The sequence below is a fragment of the Carettochelys insculpta genome, chromosome 8 (genome assembly GCF_033958435.1).
Source record: "Carettochelys insculpta isolate YL-2023 chromosome 8, ASM3395843v1, whole genome shotgun sequence".
Lineage (NCBI taxonomy): Eukaryota > Metazoa > Chordata > Testudines > Carettochelyidae > Carettochelys > Carettochelys insculpta.
The window spans coordinates 11261026-11285776 of NC_134144.1; the positions used below are offsets into that span (position 1 = coordinate 11261026).

A 24751-nucleotide genomic window follows, 5' to 3' on the forward strand; every position below is an offset into this window, starting at 1 on the left:
TTCTTAAACTATGTTCCGTGGAGCACTGGTGTTCCATGAACAACTTGCAGGTGTTCCGCGAGCATCTGACACCTTTGTTGATACCATACACTGATGGCATATATTTTCGGTGATTGAAGCCAGATACATTAAGTTTTTCATTGCTGTGATACTCGATTAAATTCCTTCATTTTATTTTTGCTGTGTATGTTGCTTTTTGGTTTTTTTGGTATGACAATTTTTTAAAGAAAATTTTCATAGGTCTTCTGTGGTCTGAAAAAGTTAAAGAAACACCGATCTAGAAAGTTAGAACCTCCAAAAACAGCATGTAAAAGAGCAGAAGGGAATGCAAACCAGCTAATAAACGTGTGGTGGATATTCCTTCAATATCAAACAGACCCAAATATAATCAGACTACTTTAACCAATGGTTGTTAATTCCTGTTCAGAGAAAGTATGAAGCTAAACTAGGGAGACCACATCACATATTGCCCAGAGTGATTCATCTACCTTTTTTAACCAGGAAGAGGATACTGGTTGCAAGTGAGTGCTGACTGATTTAGACATTTCTTTTAGCTTAATAAAGTAAATTTCCTGGTTAAAATTCTTTATTCAATTGCATAATGATGACTTGGAAGCAACTTGCCTTACAAATCAGACTGGTTTGCTAATGATGCTGTGGAAAAGAAAAGCTAATTAATGTATTCCTGTCCCATGATCTTTTGGAACATTGTTTTTCCAATACTGATACTGCTAAAATATGTTGCTTTAAAAAATGTATATACTCCAAAAATGGAATAAAGTGCATTGAAAATCAATAATGCCAAAATAAATGTCTCCTATGAACTAATTTATCTGATGTGGAATTCTATGCCTATAGCAGTCACAGGCAATAGACAAATGTCTGCTTTATTTTGCTACATATTGTCCTTTCTTATCTCACCTTCATGATTTACAAGGGGGGGGATGAACCCCGTCAAAGTATTAGTACAAGTTCACATAGGACTTCTAGACTAAATTTAATTGATTAATTTGCTCTTAAAAATTAAGGTCTGATCAGAACTACTGTCAAAAACTCAGACAAAAATCTTGTGAGAGAAAAGGATTTTTTTTCAATTCCATTCACACTTCCATCTATTTCCTGCTTTCAGACAGAAATGGGAGCATCAAAATACAATGAGGTTACCTTTATAATACTGTAGACCTGTTCAGAACAGAAAAACCCCAAGAAACTAAGTAGATAATTCTTAAAGACCCAACAAACATGACCACAGGAAGTGGATTTACTGTTTGATTTGTACAGGGAAATTAGCAAGAATAACAGCTGTCCCCGAGTAACTTCTTTGGGGTAGGACTTGTTTTCCTATTCCTTCTATGTATTATAGAGGAATATTCTGAGGGCAATCAAGACAGAAAGGTTCTTTGTTGCCTTAAATTATTTTAAGTCAAAAGTTAGGCTCCAGGCCAATGGAAATATACAAATTTATTTTTAAGTTTAATAAAACCAAATGAGCAGAAATACACGATATTTAAAACAGGAGATGGACAATTTATATATTAATGTCACTATTCTGACTATTTTGCAAACACATAAGAGAAATCAATTTTTACTCCCAGACATTTTGGTTAAGAGAAAGCTAAAGATGAGAAAATACAGTACAAGCTGTAGTATATGGCATCCGCAGGGAACTCGGGATACAAGGTAATAAAATGTGCTGGTTATCTGAGCTGTGGCCAGCAGTGGCCCAAGCTCTGCCTCCCTCTCCCCAACCTCTGGTAGGGCAGCAGCAGCTGGCCCTATAAGAGGAACCAGCCCAACAACTGGCGCCCCCCCCAGTTGCCAGTTAACTGAATGTGCCAGTTAGCCAAGTGCCAGATAATACGGCCTTTACCATACTGCCTTCTAGAACAACATTAATAGCCTGTAAGGACCAAATTCTACTTTTTGTTAGATATGTGAAAATGCAGAAATGCAGGGTGCGAGCAAAAAACATTTCTTTAAAATTCTGAAGAGCAGATAATTGTGAAAGCTGGCAACCTCCCATGAAATCTCACCTTTTGTGTGTTTTTACCCTCTACTATACAGATTTAAATGGGGAGACCAACATTTCTCAAACTGGGAGTCTTGACCCAAAGAGAGTTACAGAAGGATCACAAAGCTATTTTAGGGAGATTGCAGTATTGCCATCTTTACTTCTAAGCTGCCTTCAGAGCTGGGCAATTGGAGAGTCATCGTTGTAACGTTGGCCAGCCTATATGAAGCAGCACTACAGAAATAAAGATGGTAATACCATACCTATGTCTGAGCTGGGTGACCAGCGAATGGCAGCTGCTGTCTAAGGGCCCAGCCCTGAAATCAGCTACTGCTAGCAGCGTCATTGCCTCTGTGTTGCTGCTGGTAGTAGTTGTGCCTTGAGGGCTTAAATCTCCACAAACAGCTTCAACTCTCCGGCTGCCCTGCTCTGAAGGGAGTGCTGCTGCCACACCCCTCCACACACAGCTACTTTATGGGTCAGGACCCTACAATTCCAACAGCATGGAATTTCAGATTTAAATATCTAGAATCATGAAATTTACCATTTTGAAAACGCTATGACTGTGAACGTAACCAAAATGGACCATAATTTTGGTAAGGCCCTACCTATATACATGTTCACCCTGTTTCCACAGTCTGGAGCAGCTAGCTGCCGCTTTAGACTGCCCCTTAGAGTATATGAATTACAACAATGTACTGTTTCACATCCCCAGCTGGCTCATGCTGGATAGAAGGGATCTTTGGGTGCTTAACAGCCTTCAGATTCAAGTTCCTGACTGAAAAGAGAACATAATTTTGTCAATAGGCAGTGCAGCAGCTGATACAGAGAGAATTAAAAAATGCAATAGATGTCTCTCTACACCTGCAGATAATGTCGTAACACTTGCTGAATAACCTGAGGGAAGGTGGAGAGCGGTAGTTAGAAAATTTTGCTGAAATAGCTTTTGCAGCTTATGACCACATGGATGAGCCCCAAATTTCGGGCCTCAAATTAATGAATTCCACAGGCACAGTTACATAGAGTAGACTGTGGGGGCTCAGAGCAATTATAAGCTCTGCTGACAATGTGCTCACAGGCCTTATAAATTCTTGATAACTCACGTCTAAAAATTCAGAGGGGAAAAAAAAAGTTTTCCCACAACCAAAACCGCAGGAGAGGGATCCAGAGATGAGGCTATTTACAGACTCTGCACCACCCAGTGTACACAAAAAGGTGAAGGCTCTGAAAATGGATAAACAGCTCTACCATCACAGCAGAGCCAGGGGGAACATACCTTCACAAAGTGTTTGAGATCGACTGGTTTGCCTTGACTATGTTTTAAACACATGCTGCATAGCTATATACATTTTAGACAGTCTGTACATCTGTCTGAGAGTCCATCCGTCTGAGAGTCTCTTTGCTCTCTGAGACCATCTTCCTAAACGACAAGCATTAGGACCACCATATTTGGTACACAGCTTCCTCTCAGAATGTAAAGCAAGGTCAGGTTTGGCTGTGTCAGGAAAACAGGAAGTGTCTGGAATGGGATTGTTTTCCATAACACAGAAAGGGAGGGGGCTGCTAGGAAGGACAGCAATGCTCCACAGTGACTACTGGGGTCAGAAAGCATGAGGGACAATTATACTGCAGACACATTGGGGCGGAGGGGGTAGCTGAATGAGGAAGAGGTAGTCTACATTCTACATTATTAGTCATGGATAAATAGTGCCTGTCCTGGCTGGGGGCCAGGAAACCTGCCTCTGTGTCCCCCTTCGGAACCACAGTCCCCCAGCCTCAGATGAGCTATAAGCAGGAACCAGACAGTGCAGTCCCAGCCCCACAGAAGAAGCTACCAGCTGGGCAACATGGCCCCAGGAAACCCATGGAGCTACTGTTGCCAGAGCACAGCTGTCCTTGCCATCACTGGTGGTGTCCCCATGAGTCCCCCTCAGACCTCCCAGCCCATAGCCCTGACTACTGCACCTCCTACCCTCTGCCCTGAGACCCCACACAAGGACCCAAGCAACTCCAACTACACTCTCTAGTATGTTTATAACTGAAAGAGCAGGTCTGATCCAATAAAGTCAAAACTGAGTCTACCTTGCAGCTACGAATGGGAACTTCAGAGCATTTAGTTCAGTGATTGGCAACCTAAGGCCCATAGATCCCATGCAGCCTACCGGGTCTACACCTGCAACCAAACAGGCTGCTTGTCTGCCCTCATTCCCCGTGTGCCTCTCGTGCACTAGGGCACCGGAGTCCTGCAATTCCTACACTTCCTGCAACCTCCGAGCTCTTTCAGAGCGCCAGGAGTAACCCTCCCAGAACTGGAACACTGCAAATCAGCTGTTTGAGGCTGTTCCAACTCTAGGAGAGGAAGGAGCAGGGACAGAGTGAGACTCAGCGGACGGGCTGCACTCTGAAAATGCTAGGACAATAAGAGAGGAACAGAGTGCAGGACTCCAGTGCACCATTGTTCTAGAGGTACACAGAGGAGAGGGTCCAAGAGAGGTTGCTCTGCATGTCACAGGTAGGCCCACTGATGGGGGGAGGCAAAGGGGGCAACTGCCCTAAGGCCTAGCAATTCCAAGGGGCCCAGAGCTCCTGGTTGTCACCATGACTACTACAGGCACAGCAGCAACTGGAGCCCTGGGACTCTTTAACTTGCTGCTAGAGCATTGACGCAGTGCTCCATGTGGCTTTGAGGGCTAGGGGTTGGGGCTGCTGCAGTCTGTGTGACACTGAGGGCTGGCTGGCCTCACCCATCCACCAGAAGCCCACCCCTTCTAGAACCCCCACCCCCAAGCACACCATTCTCAGAGCCCTGTGGGGCCTGTTGGCCCTGATAGCCACAGGGGAAATCCCAGTGGGCCACAAGTTGCTGGTGCCCACTGAGATATGGCCTGCTCATCTGTTCATGGTTGCCCATCACTGATTTAGTCCCTACACAAAAAAATGCATGGAATGTGCAGATATATGTTGCCCTTCTAGGTTCCAGAGCACCAGGTACTACTATGGCCCCCCTTTTCATCTTGAGAGATGGTAGTTAGCAGCAGCTGTGAGGATCTACATGCAGCATTTGAGTCTGCAGCTTGTCTCATTGTGTATGTGTCCAATATTGGATTTGCAAGGTCAACTGCAATAACTGCATGTAAGTTTATTTCCAAATTCTTGAGCCTGAGAGCCTTCCCTTTTAAAGGCAAAGCTCTTTTGCATGGCTTGCAAATATACTTTCAAAGAATGATGTGCCCTGTCGTAGCAGTCGTCGACAGGTATTTTGATCTGATTTAGATTCCCAGAATTTTGAATTGATGTTGAATTTTTTCATGGTGTTTTTGCGTGCATCCTTGAATCTTAGCCTTGGTCTTCCTCTTGTTCTCAACCCACATGACAGTTCACTGAAGAGAATATTTTTGTGAACACATTCATCACACATTCTTATCACATGACCAAGCCAAAGTAGTCTTCTGCTGTTGAGGATCGCTATGAGGCTGGGTATGCCAGCTCTTGACAGGACATCTGCATTTGAAACTTTATCTCGTCAGTTGACATTCATAATTCTGCGGAGGCAGCGAAGATGGAAGCTATTCAATTTTTTTCTCCTGGTTTGAGTAGATGGTCCATACCTCAGAAACATATAGCAGGATACTCAATACACATGCCTGGTAGGCCTATTACAATATCAAGACTCTTGTCCTTACCAAACTTTCAACATAACACTCTCTCTCTCTCTCTCTCTCTCTCACACACACACACACACTCACACTCTCCAGATAAAGTCTCGTAAGATTCAAAATAAACAAACACTTTTTTAGATGCTTATTTGAATCAAGCCTGCCAGTCTTTCAAGGTTCACCCCTCACTATTAAAATCCTGTTTTGGAAAATTAAAGTTGGTGCATGTCTCTCTTTACATCTGTTGTTCTAAATCCACTGCAGTGGTCTATATTAAAAGGTAAGTATCTGCCTTACGTTACCACACTGTGGTGGTAGCGGAGACCACAGTCAGATATATCATGGACCAAAGTTACTATTATAATTCACTCTTTAAATACTTCACTGCTCTAGGCTTATTGATCTCTGACAGAGCCTTTACAGTGCATCACATTGGTCAGGATGGGTTTACACACACATTGTTAAAAATGCTGATGAATATTGTGTAAAATAAATATAGTGGCTTGCATGCTCAATAGCTCATTAGAAACACTAAGGGCAAGCTGAAGGCCTAAAGTTAGGTGCTTAAGTTTGCACTCCAATCTTCAGGCTTGCTGTGCACCTACAGTGCCTTTGCAGTCAAACAACCGGACATTTTTTGTTTTTTACAATTCTATATTAAGAATTAATGTTTTGTGAAATTTAAAATGGGAAAACTAATCTGATGTGACCTTATGCTAAGGCATTCTAAATTAGCTTTTCAGAAAAAACACAGACAACTGACCTGGACTGTTGTAGGGGATTTATTCAGAATCAACTAATGAAGCCTTTTCCTTTTTGACTTTCACAGAGTCCATGAGAGGACCTATGCCTTGGTGAAATTCCATTTCTCCTGGGAAGTATGACAGTCTGGACCTTCTTGCATTAGGACATGCTGTGGGTGGATGTATCCCCCAGTCTCAGCTGGAAGACGCTTCCCTCCATACTGAGAACAAGAGAAAAGCTCTCTCATTCATCTCTATTTAAGACTGTGCACAATCCAACAAGCAGCAATAAATGGAATAAATAAGGTGAAGGTCAAATATCCACCATGCTTTACTTTACTTACACCTTCGGTTCAAGAACCTGTCCAGCCATGTCCAGCCTGCGTGCCAAGAAATCCTTGGCACAGGCCGAACATGGGGAGGTGGCACTGCTGGGGTTGATAACTGTAAATTCCAAGAAGATTTGTAAGAGGGAAAAAATGCAGATATGAAACTGCTGCCTCTGGAATGGAATGCTCCAGAGTAAGTAGGAATGCGTAGCTGCAATCCTGAGCATATCCTGTGAAGTCTGCACTGACCATCAATAGATGAGAAGCAAAGGAAACATTTACTCCCAAATACAGGGAGGTTAAATGTACTTACTGAACTGTGCTTTTCATCCCTTGTTTGTACTACGCAAGTTTATCCAGCCGTATCGACTGCTGCAAGCGCTGCTTAGGGGAAAACATCCCACAAATACAGGCTATGCTGTTTGTTTGCCGAGCGCAGGGTTATGCTTTTCTAAAGGAAAAAAATGCTCTTTGCCCAATTACAAATGGGAATGCCAGAGGAAGCATACCTATGTTTATCCATGAAAGGAATGCGCCTGGTTCTGACCCAGGATTTTATTTACATATTATACTAATGTATTTGCATACACAATTGAAAAGTCTACACCAAATGTGGGTTTTTTTAAAAGCTGCCAGCTGACACTCACTGATGAGAGAGTAAACTGCTCCCAGGATGTCGGCATCTGCTTCGAGTAGCAGTTCCAGGGCAGTCAGTTCAATGCAGAAGACAAACTGATTTAGAAAAAACCCAAAGATGGTCAAAATCGATCCAAAATGACTTAAGACCCAAAGGAGAGACTGTAGATGAATGAATGCTGTGGAAATCTAAGGGAAAGATCTTAACAACAGTAAAAGGTAGTGAAGAATGCACTGTAATGCGATGAAGAAGGAAGCTGAACATTCAGGCCATGTCTACACTCAGTAAAAACTTCGAAATGGCCATGCTAATGGCCAGACCAAAGAATACTAATGAGGCACTGAAATGTATATTCAGTACCTCATTAGCATGCTGGTAGCTGCATTTTGAGCTCATCTGAATAAGGGGATTTTGAAGCTGGTGGGGTCCTTTCGAAAAGGACCCTGGTGTAGATGAGCTGTGTGGCAGAGAAATGCTGCAATTTCAAAGTGCCACAGCCACTGGCATGCTAATGAGGTGCTGAATATGCATTTCAGTGCCTCATTAGTATTCTTCCATCTGGCCATTAGTATGGCCATTTTGAAGTTTTTACTAAGTGTAGATGTAGCCTCAGAGGATGGTGGGAGGGGTTGCAGACTCCACCCTAAGAGAGGACAGCAGTGCTCCAATCACCCCACCCTACAAATGAGCTGCTATAAAAATGGGAAATAAGCATATTAAATGTGAAATCTCCAAAATACATTTTAAAAAACCCTGACCTTCCCCACCTCATTTATGTAACTAAAATGAATTTGTGTCACAGAGACCCAATACTGAGTAAAAAAAATCAAGCATCTTTCACATAAAATCCTACTTTTCCTATTTTTGCTTAATTCACATTCGGTCAACTGCCTAAAAATGCAGAAACAAATCATACAGCTTGCAGGCACCAGGTTTTTACAGTATGTTCCACCTCTGCTTTCCAAGCTGTCAGGATATAAAACTACAAACAAGACTATAAGCAAAGTGAACAGAGGAGAAGAAGGAAGGTGCTAACAGATATACTTTATTTATATAGTCACCGTGGCTAAATCAAGAGGGTCAGAGAACTGTGACCGTTCTGCTAAAAAGAAACGGAAGGCAAGCAGGAACAAGTGTAATTAAACACTTAATGAATTGTCCAGGCATGAAATATTCTCTGAATTCCAAGTAGTCCAATGTTAATGAACTAAATATCTACCTTCACAGGGATGAGGTTTATTTTTTGTTCACAGGGTTATTTTTACCATGGGAAAAAAAACCTAAAAAGTCTGAAAAAACAACACTTCTCTTTCCACATGGTTTGCCAAGGGGTGGAATTTCAGGGCTGGTGATAAATTCCTACTGAACTACTACAGAGTCTAGTGATCCTACCATTAGCTGTAAGCCCTTTCATTCAAGCAGATCCAATCAGAAAGGGGAATGGTAGTAAGGAAAGATGCTATATTTCTTCTGCACAAATGTGTTATTTTCTTTATAACAATCCATAAAATTGTGATGTTTGTGCTAAAAGTAGAAAATATGGACTTGATTTTAATAAGTGTTTCTTTTATTTTATACTTTAATTGTAGCAGTATTGAAGAATGAAAATTTTGTTCCTTCCCTATGACCATTATTTTCCGCACCCGTTATACAAACATAACACCTTCTCTTCTCTTGAATATCTTCATCCTAATAGTCAGTCAATCAAAAATAAAAATTATACCCTCAAAAACTGCAAAAAATGATACTATTACAATGGACTCTACCATCCATGCTGTACATTAAAAAAACTGATCACTACCCTCTCACTTAAACAGAAAACTTAGGGAGAGTTAGTGATAAAATCCTTGTTTCTCTTACTGCACAGTGTCGACCAGCTTCAGTTCTTAAAAACAAAACAAAACACCTCACCCTGACCCCTATAAAACAAGCCAAGTGCTTGGACAGTCTGGGAAGACAAGGCCTCATCCTATGTGGTTCTGAGCACCTCTTGGAAGTTCTCAGCAACTTTTATTTCCCCTTTAAGTTATTTTCATGAGAAGTCACATTTAAATGGTCACAGTTTTCAGTAAATGAACTGATTTTCTTTAAGGAAAATAGTTTTTCCTCCCTCTATGAAACTTTTAATTTCACCAAATAGTTACAAAATCACAAAATTTCAAAACATACTTAGATTTCTTTGCTTATTTATTTTTATATGTACATTACTTAAAATCAGGGAAACAGTTTTGCCAAAATTGAGGGAAAAATCAATTTATAAATATGGTGACCAATATTCAACACGATTTGGACATGGATGGTTTTGGAAACTGGAATTTGTCTGAATATGCTATTTCAAGATACGTCATCCTCATCTGATGGTAATGATTTAGAGTCTTGAAAATTTAGAAAGTCCTTAAGAAAATCACAAGACTCATTTAGGCAACTAAAGTGAAAAAATGCAGCAGTTAAATTTAAAAATAATAATTGTATAGACAGGAAGATAACTGTTTCAGAAATAGCATAGTAAAAGGATCTAATTTGAAATGCAATAAACGACAAGACTATTTCACCAATTTCTGGCAAGATTTGTTATTATTGCCAATATTTTAATATATTCAGACAGTTAAACTGAAGTATTATAAACTGAATAGTTCATCTTCAATACCTACCTCACTGTTATACACAGAAGACAATTAGTTAAGAGGGCAAAGTGTCATTTTTTACAAAATTGTAAAGAAGGGGAGGGCTAAGAGAAAGACATGCATAGAAATAAAACAAAGTGCTGAAAATTTAAGTACAAAAATTTTCCTTTGAGTTTTGATAGATTATAACCTACCACTGGCTGAATTCCACAGAAATTGCAGGACAGCTTTGGTTTTCTTTATGATAAAATCTGTCCTGAATTTAATTTAAATTGCCTAAAATGCAAAAAATTAGTCCCATCACATATTTCCAAACTACAGGAAGAAACATTTCAGGGTCCTCATTTTAATATGAGGAGGGGAGAGAATTATTTTTAGATATGTCAGATCTTTCCCACCTAAACAAGTTTAAAATGTTCTGGTATTTTCTGCCAGAAGATTAATTTACTCGTGGTTTTTATCTGATTAGCAAACTATATTTTCTACTTCCCACTTTCCAATCTGGCCACCGGAATCCTTGAATTCATCATTTGCAGACTGGATGATGGTAGCTCACAGAAGGTGGAACAACATAAACAGAGTTTGCTACAGACATACCATCCTTCTGTTTCTGCCCCTCCATGTTTTTTGATTCCCCACAATCATCTTCCACTGCCTTTTCAAGACGTGACTTCAATGTTTACTACTCTCAATAGATCAAGACCCAGCTACATCTCCATTGCATGTCACTATCCATGAAATCCATGAACTACCAGAGAGCCTACAAAACTCAGAATGAATCAAGTTCTAGGGACCAAATATTCTCATTCAAGGGCTGTGAAATGAGCTTTCAGAGAAAGCCAGACTAGTTCAGAATTTGATCAGTTTACAGGCATGCTATAACACCCTGCTAAGTGTGAAAGTCCACCCTAAGGATGATATACACAGGATAGAGATTAAATGCAAACAGATGATATAGCCTTCTTTAGTAGCGAGAGAAAGGCGTGCAGAAGACTTCGTGAACTAGACACTTCACCTTGAAAGTCTAATTTACTTTGGAAGCACCTCAATACTACAAAAGAGACAAGTGACTGACAGCTGGAGATGTGCACAATTATGAAGAGTCCTGAGTAGAAGCAAGGTCTTGGTTATCTTGATAAACAACATGTTGTCAAATAACAATATGAATCAGGGAAAAAGTTACATTACCAAAAATACACTGGTACAAGCGTAAGGGCAACAGTAATCACAAGTATATCGTGAGCATGGCTTGATTAATCCCAATTACAAATTAATGAGATCAAGAGCCATTAAACAAATGAGTGCACATATTTGGAAATACATAATAATTACATCAGGTGAAACAGAGTGTAGGAACCTTTAACTAAATTTCATAAAAAAAAAAAACATTGGCAACCGGGCTGACTATGTTCAACACATGCCTGATGAACACTAATCAGTGAGCATATAGCTTGAAGAACTGACAGGTGCACAGCAAAGATGGGAAAAAAAAGATACCTTTTCCCAACAACACTACCATTCTACAAATAGACTGGTGTCTGAATGCATTTAAAAAGAACCTGGAAATTGCCACACCCAGCAGATGGTGACCAGAGCCCCAAAGGGTGAGACTAAACAAACCAGCTATGTCAGAGTTTGGAGACCATGAACCTCCCCCATGGTTCTTTAGAAGAGAAGACAACCAGACAGAGAATGAAATGACAAAGACAGAGAAAGAAGGATAAACAGACACCTCTGTATCAATAGGGAGAATGAAAATCGGTGATGTGCACCTCCCAAAAAATAAAAATAAAAAAGATGACCTAGTAGTTGGAGCTGTAGTCTGGAGCCTGAGCACAATTCTCATCTTGGTAACAGAATTCCTGCATAACCTGGACAAGTCCTTACCTGGTTTCAGTCCACGCACCACAAATGAGGATAACAATGCTTCCCTACCTCACATGAGAGTTGTAAGAATAACACAAACGCTGAGAGGGGTTCCAATACTTTGGTGATGGGGACCATATATGTATGACAGCTAAAATATATAAGAAATCATCATGACAGTGCTGATTACAATAAGGCAAATTTCAAGAGGCAAATAATCTGAAACCAAACTCTCAAAACTCAGGAGAGATTGGTGGCAGTCTTGCTATCTTTAGCCCCACTGACAGCAACAGGAGATGATGATTATTTTGAATAAGGGAAAAATTGTGAATTGGAAGCCTTTCATCATGTTTTTATGAGACAGTTTAAAAATACCCAGCAAATGCTAGACGTGATAAAAATCACAAAAGCTGGAAACACTGTGCTTACATTTTAAAACAGACTACTCAGTAAGGATGAAAAATAATTCCATGGACATGATGCCATATGTCTAGAAGTCTAGTTAAATATTCCTGCGGTATCCCGTCTCTTTTACCTGCGTTTACCTCTACTCTGTAGGAAGGATAGGAATAGGGACCTCTCTTTTTAGTGCTAGAACACCGTAAAATGGTACAGAAGAGGTGTAAAACAAATGTGGAGGGGGGAAAAAAAAACCCAAGGTTACTGCTTCTAAAAGCTTCTCATACATCTCTGCTAAAGCCTGAAACACAGAATAATAATTTCAGAGAGAACTGGCATAATAACTTACATGGAAAAAAGTGGATAATGGAAGATGCTTAGGATGCAGAAATAGTAAGTGATCCCAAGAAAGAGCAGAATGAAGGAAGACAAAGATTTGTGAGATGGCCTAGAGTGAAGTGAGCCAGAGAGAACAAATGAAAGCAAAGATGTAGGTGAGAATGGAGACTACACAAACTGCTCAGGGCTTTTAGTTTATACGGTTTTGGCAACTGACTAGAAAATGCAAAATTATAGTAAAGGGTTATTTGCCTTCACCAAAATTGAGTTGTTAGTTTGATTATGATAACTTAGTTGTCATGTTTAGTTTTCCAAATTATACCTTTTATTTTACACCTATGCAATGTTTGACATAACTTGTTTTCTACAACAAAGCCCATTAACGGACACGAGAAGGGATTATTTCACATTCTACAAAAATGCCTTCAGACTCATAGAATCCTAGGGCTGTATGGGACCTTAGGAGGTCATCTAGTCCAACCCCCTTGCCTGAAGCATGATCAACCCCCAATTTAATCATCCCAGACAAGACTTTTTTCAAGCCAGGAAAAACGTCTAGAGATGGAGATTCCACCACCTCTCTAGGTAACGCATTCCAATACAGTTTTTTCTAATATCCAACCTACACCTCTCTCTCGGTAACTTCAGACCATTGCGCCGTGTTCTGGCAGCTGTCGCTACTGAGAACAGGCTGTGTCTTCAGGAAGTTGAAGGCTCCTATTAAATCGCCCCTCACTCTTTTCTTCTGCAAACTAAATAAGCCCAGATTCCTCAGCCTCTCCTCACAGGTCATGTGCTCCGGCCCCCTCATCATTTTCATTGCCCTCCACTGAACCTGTTCCTATGCATCCACATCATTTCTATAACATGGTGCTGAGAACTGGATGCAATCCTCCAGATGAGGCCTCACCAGTGCCAAATAGCAAGGAAAAACAACTTCTCTAGATCTGCTGGAAATAGTTCTCCTAATACACCCCAATATGCTGTCAGCCTTCTTGGCTACAAGGGCACACTGTAGACTCATATCTAGCCCCTCATCCACTGTTATCCCCAGATCCTTTTCTGCTGCACTGATACTTAGCCAGTCAGTACCCAGCCTATAACAATGCTTGGAATTCTTCCATCCCACATGCACAACTCTGCACTTGTCCCTGTTGAACTTCCTCAGATTTCTTTTGGCCCAATCTTCCAATTTATCTTGGACATTCTTGGACCCTATCCCTATGCTCCAATGCATCTACCTGACCCCTAGCTTAGTATCATCCACATATTTGCTGCGCGTGCAATCCATCCCCTTGTCCAGGTCATTAATAAAGATGTTGAACAACACCGGCCCTAGAACTCATCCTTGGGGCATTCCACTTGAAACCAACAGCCAACCAGACATTGACCCATTGATCACTAACCTGTTGGGCCTGACTGTCTAGCCAGCTTTCTATCCATCTTACAGTCCATGTATCCAATCCATGCTTCCTTAACTTATGGGCAAGAATGCTCTGGGAGACTGTATGAAAAGCTTTGCTAAAGTCACATCCATTGACTTCCCCATGGCCACAGAGCCAGTTAACTCATCCTGAAAGCTATCAGATTGGTCAGGCATGACTTGCCCTTGGTGAATCCATATTGACTACCCTTGATCACCTTCCCCTCTTCCAAGTGCCTCAAAGTGCACATCACCTGTGCAACCACACATTTACTTCCATGATTTGACTATCTCACCCTGGACCCCTTCCTTCAACAGGGACGATGGACAAGAATACCGCTTGTGCTCCATATCCCTTGATCTTCCTTCCCAGAGTTACATAATCCATGCTCAAGGTTGTTCTTTGCTGTGTCATTAGTTCCTACATGGAGAAGTAGGAAGGGGTAATAATCCCCTGCTGGATGGTTTTTGGAAGTCCCTTGTTCGCAGGTTTGATGGTTTTTGGGAGTCTCTGTCACATCCTGGATTCTGGCTCCTTGTAAACAGCAAACTTCCCAAGATTCCAGGTCTCAATGGCATACGGTTGACTGACTACCATCACCCATGTCTTCTTGGGGATGGTGGTCATAGAACTCCCATCCCTAGAGCTATGCATGCCAGGTCTTCTAGTCAGTGGGATCTTCTTATGATCCCTTCCCTGAGAGGTCTCTGCCACACCATTCTCCACTGTATCATCCATGCAGAGAGCCCAAAAGTGCTTGCTTACTTCCACCGGAATAGGAGATACCTGAATTGGCCTTCTTCACCTGGAGGTTACATGATTCCAGTTTTTGTCCTAGTTCCTTAGCCTCTGGCTTTTGAAGCCTTCTCTCCTTTGGTCCCTCTACCCCAGGTGAGTCACAGGGGGAGGGGGCTCAACCACACACACACACTCACTCTCTCTCTCTCACTGCCACAATACCTGAGCTCAATTAGTAATTGAAATTCAAATTCAGACAATCAGCCTAGCAAACTGATATTTCAAATTCAAACAATGAGCCTACCAATCAAACTCACCCACAAGTAATTGAGCCCAATCAGTAACTGAAATTCAAATTCAAACAAACAGCCCAAAAAACAAACACAGCCATAGCTTTCATCTGGTTCAGTGGGGTTCACCTTCTCTCCCAGGCAAACTCCCATTTTAGCAGCCCCCTGTTTGCAGCTCCCAAGCTGATGCTGCTCCCACTGGTCTTTCTAACAGTGTGATTGAGTCAAATAGCTTCTCAAGATTAAAATTTAATTTGGCATTAACAGGTGAACACGAGAATGGAATCACTCCGCTTTGAAGTCACTGGGCTAAGCTCTTAATGACATTCAGCATGGCAGCAATTATACCAGTGGAGAATCTGACCTACCTTGAAATTTGACAGTGTACACAAAGGTTATTTTTGGCTTTGGGTCACATTCTGAATTTTGCTTAGAATATCAGATTGGAAGAAATTTCAAATCTCAAAGTGAAACATTGTCTAGTTTCCCCAAGTTTCAGATAACAGCTTCCCATAGCCAGTCACACATACAAGTCAAGGTCATAAACATTCATCATTCAAGGTAAAGGATACTCATACATAAAAAATACTTAAGGAAACAAGGGAAGTGAATTTTCAGGATGGAAAAGGGAAAAAAAGGAAGGAGACACCCTGATGATGAGCTCATGTACTTAAAATAAAAATGTAATAGTCTTCTCAACTTGCATGGCAGAGACACATTCATGAATCAGTATTAAGCAGGTGTTCATACCTGAGGGTGAACTTGGCCTTCTGAGAACTCAGCTGTTCAGTGTGCCCAGTGAGATCTGTATCTCCATCTTCACAAGATAACTGTGTAGCACCCTATTGAGAGATTCACATTTTGAAACAAAAGATGTTTTGTTAGTTTGAAACAACAGCTTCATTTATAACTGAGTCTCCACTTGGAATGGAAAAACAACAACAACAAGCAGAAGTATCTTGGTACTTCAAATGGTAGTAGGAAGGAGAGGTTCTTTTCTATATACAGAATGGGAGGAGCTCTTTGAGCACTTTGTATCTGAGGTAAACTTTCTGGTTTAATACTCTGTGAAGTCCATGACTCTTACTTGCTTTCAAAAAGAATCTTTCAGAACTCAAATGTGAATATACTGTACAGTACTCAAGGTCACATGGGTTATATAGTCACATGACATCTCAGAGCTAGAAGGGACCTTGTGATGTCATCTAGTCCAGTCCCCTGCCCTCTTTGCAGGCCAGGCACCATCCCTGACATGTATTTGCCTCAGTCCCTAAATGGCCCTCTCAAGGATTGAACTCACAACCCTGGTTTAGCAGGCCAATGTACAAGCCACTGAGCTATCTCCCCCCCGCATTAGATCTATGTAAGATAAGGGCAAACACCCATGCCCACACTTATTTGGCTCATTGAGGCACCTCCACTTCCATTTTGTACTCATCCGCTAATTGCTCATTTTCTTCTCCTTCCCTTAGTGACTAATTCCCTCCTCAGTGATGACCCGTCGAGGTTCAGCTCTCGGCAATTCAGGGTGAAAAGGTATCAGGGAGGGGGAAAGCTGGCTCTGCTAGAGCCCTGACTCACTTAGCCATCTTGCCCCATGTCTAGATCTCTTCTACCCTGATGAGCCAACCAGAAGCACAACATACTCTTTTCACCACAGCTCTCTCCAAATTAAAGGGACAGTGAAGGAGCTGCACACTAGAGCTAGCATGCCCAAAAAGTTGCTTGTGAAAAGAAAAGGCCATCTGGCTTCCACTAACCAATCTGCCAGAGGATGAAGGGAGAAAGGCTGGAGGGAAGGGGTTGAGGAGAATCAAAATTCCCTGAGAAAGAAATTGCTTGAGGCTGAGTATTTCTGGAGTTTGAGCTCCTTTGATGTATAGTGACTGTATCGTGCCTTATACAGAGCTGTCCTGAAACTTTCACTTCTTACAATCCACAGCCACCAGCTCAGCTCATGATGGACTGGCTGTCTTTGAAGAAACCCAATAGCCTTGCCTCCTCTTCAGTGTCTGATGTGGCAATAATACTAGAGAAGGCAGAATGTTTATAAAGCAAAAGCATTTTGCTGCAACAACTTCACCAAAAAGGAAGTTACAGAGCCATTTTGACCACACACAAACTATATTGTACAGGGGGACCTGACATTCACGCCAAAGCACTTTGGAAACTATTATTTTATTTCTATTCTGGAACCTCATGTACTTTATGTTTGACTTTTTCCTTGCGGGGAGAGGGGAAGAGGTACCAAACAGATAAGACCACTGTCAACTTGTGATGTATTAGCTTTAATGTATAGTACTTCACTGTGACCCTCATGGCAATAATATAAACAGAGCAAAATCCATAACAAAGACCTTTTCTGAATAGGTCACTTCTGCCAGCTCTGTAACATGAACATAGCTGGAAGATATAAATCTTCAGATGTCAACGTATAAAGAGAATTCAATCCACTGTTTGATCTTAACCTGATAAGAAACTAAAGCTAATTTCTTCAATGGGCACACAATCTTCCTATATATATATCCGTACTGATACTAAGTTTACTTCAGATAAGCAGAGTGGCAAGGTTGCATACCAAATCTAAAAATAATATCAACTTCTCAACAACCTAGGGCCACTGAAGAAACAGTGTTGCAACTTTCCATTTCTCCCAGAAACAGAATACTGTCTCAATGATTTCTAAGATTCGTTTATATAAGCAACAAAGGAGAGAAAAAGGCAAAGTATACTCAGAGAATCACAGAATCATCAGGAGAGAAGAGTCCAACCCCCTGCTGAAAGCAGGGCCAATCTCAACAAGATGGATTTCCTTAACATCTAGCCTTGCAAACTAATGTCGTAATCAGTAGATCAAGCTGGTATTTTTTATTCTCTTTCTCAAACTCTCATTTTCCTAGTTCTCAAACTATTTTGTAACTGGAATCTAAAGTAACAGAATCATTACCTAATCTGAACAGACGTCAATTCACTGCAATTGACGACAGACAAATGAACAAAGCTAACAAAAAACAAAAGCTATTTTTGTCATTCAAGTAAGTAGGTGAAACCGTACGTAGAGGGGGCAGATGTACAGATGTTTTGCAGTTATTCTCATAGTAGAACCGTACTCAAGAGACAATTTTCTACTAAAAGTGTAAGAGTTCCGTACTTTGGATTATCTCATAAATCAACAACACAATCTCAACAAAGGATAAGCGATGCATACCTGACACAGTCTCCAACTAATGAATTCCACTTCCTGACAAATCTAGCCTGTGCAGTAACAAGGTCCATAAGTAAATAAAAGGAATGTACAGGTTAAACCTCTCTAGTCTGGCACTCCCAAGAACTAACTGGTGCCAAACAAGAGAATTTGCTGGATCCCAGAGGGTCAATATTGTTTAGCAGTCTTATACTTTCACTGCTTACTTAGAAGAGATTTGGGGTAAATCACAGCTAATTAACAGCACACAACACTGAGCACCAGGACTGGTGTCTGTAAACAACTTCATGGGACCATGAGAAATTTAACCACAGCCATGATAAGTGGCCATCCAGCTAACTAAAATCATACTGGATTAGGGATGTTGCCAAACGAGAAAGTCCTGGACTAGAGAGGTTAAACCTGTAGTAAATCTAGCAATTTAATAGCAATACAGACTTCGTATTTCTGGTGCTGAAAAGGCTTTTGCCTTCGTATAGGGTTGGCAATAGTAACATGAATAGAACTATCAGAATTTGAGATCATATTGCGCCTTTTATACTCACATATATGCCTAGATTTGAAGAACTTCTGAATCACCTGCTCTCTGACATAACAGAGACCTTAGATTCACACCTCAATTTCTGTAGGAAACCCAGAACTTTGAGCTGAGCATATTAGCTCAAACAAAAGACATAAGGCATTCAATCACAATAATCAAATCAGGAGCTGAGAAATAATACATACAGACTTACATATTAAAGCATCTTATTGACAGAAGGTAGGTGGATCAGAAATCTGGGAAGTAGCATGGATTCTCTTGTTTCAGTACAATAAACACCAGAAGTGCGCAGAAGGGAATTTCATATTATACCTCAGCTAACCCGGAGAACTGCACTACGTTTAAACCCATCACCTTCTGGCCCAAATGTGAAACCACAGGCAGTAAGCTTAAGGCAACATGAAAAACATTTTAAAAAATAAATAATCCCACAATAACGTTTCCAGGGATGATTTCAGACTTTTCAACAATCAGCAGGAGTAATAACTGTGCCATCACATAATTTACTCTGATTCAACTGACAGCATAATACAAAAGAACTACCGTTTTTATTTTGAAAATAAAGAATATAACATGTTAAGTCATGCGGAGAAAGGAAGTCATGAAATTGCACATATCAAAAATAGAAAAAACACATTTTCACTTTCAGCTTATTTAAGAAATTTAAAGAAAATACCATTTAAATTTGTCTTTCAAATTAGGACCACAGGGGAGAGAACAAGTCTTTTGTAATGAAGTTAACCTTGAAACCTATTCTCTTGGCCAATCCTGCACAAACACATATAACCCAAATCTTAAAGAAAAATATATTCCTTTTGCTACACTTCTCAAATCGTGCACACCTGCATGTGCATGAGACTATCCCATCTATTGTCTGAGATATATTAAGTACATGTTCCCAGGGTGAGGAGAGGTTTTTCTATCTTCCTACCTCAACAATAAATACCGCGTTTAGATTTGTCATACATTAAACACAATATTGAAAAGACAAAGCAATAACCAGGCAAAATAGGTGTAACCCATTATAGAGCACACGATAAAATGTCAGACCATTTATTAAGTATTGGAGGGGTAGCCATGTTAGTCTGGATCTGTAACAGCAATGAAGGGTCCTGTGGCATCTTATAGACTAACAGAGAAGTTTTGAGCATGAGCTTTCATGAGCACAGATTTCTGTGCTCACGAAAGCTCATGCTCAAAACTTTTCTGTTAGTCTATAAGGTGCCACAGGACCCTTCATTGCTGTTACAGACCATTTATTGTGAGTTTTGAAAAGCATTATGTTTGTACAGTCACACTGGATGGTAACACAATCCCAACCCAGTAATGCTCAACTTCAGAAACCATTTAGAGCTTGGGTTATAAAAGACACCACAACTCTTCCTGGTAAATCCGGAATTCTGTGAGCTAGTAGTAGTTTAAGGCAATGAGCAAGGATGGGCAGGCAGTGTAAAAAGGCAGATTCAAAACTCTTGAAAAGCTAGAGTTGTTATAAATAATTATTTTCTGCTTTTTCAAGGCACTCTGCATAGTCCTGCTTGTGACAATCTAGCTACAAGTAGGAAGAGAAACTGAGGAATTCTAATTAAATAAGAACTATTGATGAAACAATTTGGTGTCTCCAAGAAGACAGTCCCACTGATAAAACTCTATAATGGAATGGAAAGCTGCACTTGGGTCAATGGCAGATGCACAGCCTGTTTTCCTACCTCTACTACAGTTCTGCTACTATTGTTTTCAACATTAGCATTGACTAGGCGATGGACAAAGCTAAGGAGTCAGCTGTTAGTGCTGCTGAGCTGAGCGCTGTTCTTGTCTTGAGATCTTAAATAAGCCAATAACACTGTCTTGTTGGTTCAGTTTGGTGAATCACTTCATTTATGGCCCAAACTTGCTGGTCAAAAAGCAGCACACGTTGATCTGTTGGTTAATCCAGATGAAACAAATATCCTAGCCATTACCAAAATGCAGCCTCCACCTGCAAAATGTAACTAGCTTTGCATTAGGCCACCTGGGCAGGACATCAGCAAAATGGCTGCTATAAAAGACTTGGACATCATCATATACAGTACTGGAGTGACTATGCTCAAAAGATGTAGACACTTGTATAGCAGCAGCTGCTGCCGTGTTTTCAGCCCTTCGACAGCCTTTGTGGAGATACCGTGACATCACAGCTAGCTACAAAGTTGCAGTTCAACAGAACTTTGGTTGTACAAACTCTGTTGCATGGGAGCAAAACATGGACCGATGATGTCTTCATGGCACTGGATTGACTTCTATTCAGTTTGCTGTCTGCGCCAAATTAAGCTTCAGGACAGATTAGAAATGAGGATATTATAAGCCAAACATAGTAACTGCCTCCATCAGCATGGGATTGGTTTAGGCAGCTTTCTAGGTATGTACAACTCATTAGCATGGAAGGCCAACCAATCACGAGTGTTTAGCAAAGAAAGCTGCTACACAGCCAGCTACCACATGGTCACCAAAAGCTTTGATGGTGCCAGGGAGAGACATGCAGAAAATCCAGGCAGACCACTTGAGAAACCTGTTCTACAGATCAGTCTGGGAGGTGCTCAACCCAACTGAAGACTTGTTTTGTTTAGGATCTGCCAAGATGATGATGCTCAGAAAGCCTCAGAATCATATGCAGACTTGAGTGAGTAGTGCTGTGTAAATGTCTGAAGACAACCCCCTATATGAAGCCCAAGGCAAAATATCTTGATCTGGAACATTATTTTAATTGAAAGAGTTAAGAGTTATTTGAAGTTCAAGCTTACAGGGCTGCATCCCCTAAGGACACTGGTTTTTATTAACAAAGGAAACGCAGCACCAGAAAATCCTAATCCTAAAAGTAAAAGGTCACAAAGCAGCAGCAGCAGCTTACAGCTCTTTATCTCCTTATTTGGACAATGGCAGCCCTCCTTTCAAGAAAGTTCAGCAGGAGTTCAGATCTTCGCAATTTAACAAACAAAACCTTGCAGGGAAACTTGTGGGCTTAAAGGGATACTTAGTTTACAAATGCAGGAAATGTATCATCTATTGCTTTCCCAACAGACAAGTTTAATTACCACATTTAAAAAGTGAACATTTTTAGCAACACTTTCAGGATCATAGGAGCTTTTCTGACAGCCAGGATGAGTTTAAACACTGAGGAGCTATTTTTAGCTTTTAAAATAAACACTTTCATAAATACTCCCAAACCAATTAGCCACAGATAGAAAGTAAAGGTGTTTACATTTAGTTAGGACTAGACCCAACAATTCACAGACTGCATATAAGAGAGAAAAGAGTGTAAACTCAATCAGCTAACAAGGGGTGAATACAAATGTGTACGGTTTAATTTTAAAATACCCTGAAAATAAATTAGTTGAACCACTAACCTAGAACTGTTCTAATGTTTAAACACAACTGTCAGACTGCTTTTTAAAATTTGGCTAGAATGATTCCACTTCTAAATTCAGTTCCTCACAAAAACTTCAATTCTTTTCATATTGTTCTGTTAGAACAAAGCAAAGGCTATTGATAAATAAACTCATACCTATATACAAATACGCAAGCGTGTGTAAAGAGAGAAAGAAACCCAAATTAAGCATAACAAAGTCCTGTGGCACCTTATAGACTAACAGATATTTTGGAGCATAAGCTTTCATGGGCAAAGACCCGCTTCGTCAGGTCTCTCCCACAAAAGCTTGTGCTCCAAAATATCTGTTACTCTATAAGGTGCCACAGGACTTCTTGCTGTTTCTGAAGATAGACTGACTCAGCTACTTCTCTAATACTTGTCACCAAATTAAGTGCTTTTTTGTTAAATTACAACAAATCAGTGGCTTAGTTTTACAACATTACTACAAATATTTCAAGAGACAGGATTTCAATCTAAATAACTGAACTCAGGCTCTTTCCTCACTACTGAAGCACTATTCCTACCCCCAAAAAAATCAGAAACAAAAAACAAACAACTCCAAACATACCAGTGATACTACTTTGGGTTTTTTGGTCTAGCCTAGTAGCATTAGGCAAACAGACTAATAATACAAAAGCCTGCATGAAGCAGTTTACAGTTAAATATTACCAGTTGACTAATTCTGAAGAAAGTACCATCGGGAAAGCTAATGTCTATGATTTTTAAACAGACATTTAATTTAAAGTAAGCATTAGCTATTTCTTCTTCTATAGCACAAGGATATTTTAAAGCTAGATAACATATAGCTGAGTGATATCTTACAAAACAAGCCTATTTTGTTTTATTTACATATATAAAATCACTAATCACATATATAAAATCACTAATTTGTAGAAGACAGGCTGGATCAATTTAAAAAAAGAAAGTATTTTTAAACAGTAAAGAGAAAAACAAACCTGCTCTGTATGAAATACTTTTGGTAAGCAAGATTAAATTCATTTAGGTATCAGAAACAAAAACTACTGATGTCAAGATTAGCATTTCATCTGTTCAGCTAATCTTTCAACATTAGACTATCACCACAATGTCTGTCTCTACCCACATAATAACAAATAAAGATGGGAAAAAAGCTGTCTGAAATAGACATTTGAAGCAGAAGTTTTAGTACTGCACATGTAGAGCTAAGAGAGACCTCAAGAGAATTCTAGCTTCATTTTATCACCTTGCTGTTTCTTTCACTGAATTCAAACACAAAAAACTTTTGATACCAGCTAGTCATAGAAAAATGTATTTCTGAATATGCTGCTAATTTCAAAATCCATCTCAAAGATAAAAATTGCTGACTGATGGACATCTAATCTGCCATATTTTAGCTAATATTTTTGTAACTGTAAACATATATTTAAAAAATAATGAAACATTCCTAATTGTATACCATCCATTTGTCTAGGAACCTGATGGCACACTACCATTAAAAGTTTAACCAGAATCTCTTGAAATAAGCCAAACTAATGCATACGCCCAGCCAATAAAATATGGCTAAACTGAAAGAAACAATTGTTACATTTTCTACCAGACTTTTCCAGTCTTTCCAGAAGTGTGCTTAATGTAGTTCATTCTAGCACCATAAAAAGTGATATATATTTTTAAACAGCCTCCCTTACTGATTAAACTACATCATCCTCTTGACTATTCAGAATAAAACTCATTTGAAATGGATACTTGATAGAATTCTTCAGTATCTACAAATGCAATTAATCACTTGATGAAGATAATTTTAGTGCAGGCAACAAATATGAAAATATGAATGTTAAAGCTGCTTTCATTTTATAAATTAAAATATATTCCACTGGACCACTCAATATGATTTTGGAAAGTAGTATGAAGCCAGCTGGTAGATTGATTAAGCAAAGGGCTCATTTAAGAGACAAGTAGAAAAGTTGTAGTTCAGATGTTCTGAACACCATATGCACATGATCTGACATGTAATAAATACTGTGCAGAGGAAGGCCATATATATTTTTGACTTCCAGCAACATGTGATAAGCTGGGAAATGGTGGCAGGAACATTTCCTCTCTCCGCCCCTCCACACCTAGACAGGGTTTCCTGGATATGTGAATGTGGCATGAGATACTCCAATTCAACAAGACACTTCCTAAGCACAGACTTGGAAATCAGTGGGACTTGTCATGAGCTTAAAGTTAAGCATGTGCTTAAGTACCTTGTTGAATTGGTGCCAGAAGGAGACGCAGGAGGAAGGAAGGAAAGATCTAATGATTAGAAAGTTTTGTTATGGTACCATCAGCAAAATAACGTTGGAAAAACTTTACAAAAGGGAACAGAGGAGAAGAAACAAAGCTTGTAAATTAAAAAAAGATTATTGGAAAGGAAATAGCACCCTGCCCTTATTTATTTTAAATATCTTAATCTGGGCTTAGTTATCAGTTACTTACATGGGTTTACACATGCTCTGAGTTCTCTCAATTTTAATTTCTAAATAAATATGCATGCAGTATGTTAAAAAGTAGTATATCCACAAAGTATG

At 40.0% G+C, this 24751-nt stretch overlaps 1 protein-coding gene across 4 annotated transcripts in view; it reads right to left on the bottom strand.

The window, feature by feature from the left end:
- PARD3B (par-3 family cell polarity regulator beta) overlaps nucleotides 1–24751 on the bottom strand; it is a 614980-nt gene that overhangs the window by 347946 nt on the left and 242283 nt on the right. For all 4 annotated transcript variants that reach the window (XR_012646411.1, XM_075001347.1, XM_075001346.1 and 1 more), the window contains exon 5: nucleotides 15807–15898. Coding sequence is in view for 3 of the 4 variants with exons in the window: in XM_075001347.1 (XP_074857448.1) it covers nucleotides 15807–15898 (92 nt within the window). In the remaining variant the exon portion in view is untranslated. The remainder of the gene's footprint in view (nucleotides 1–15806; nucleotides 15899–24751) is intronic.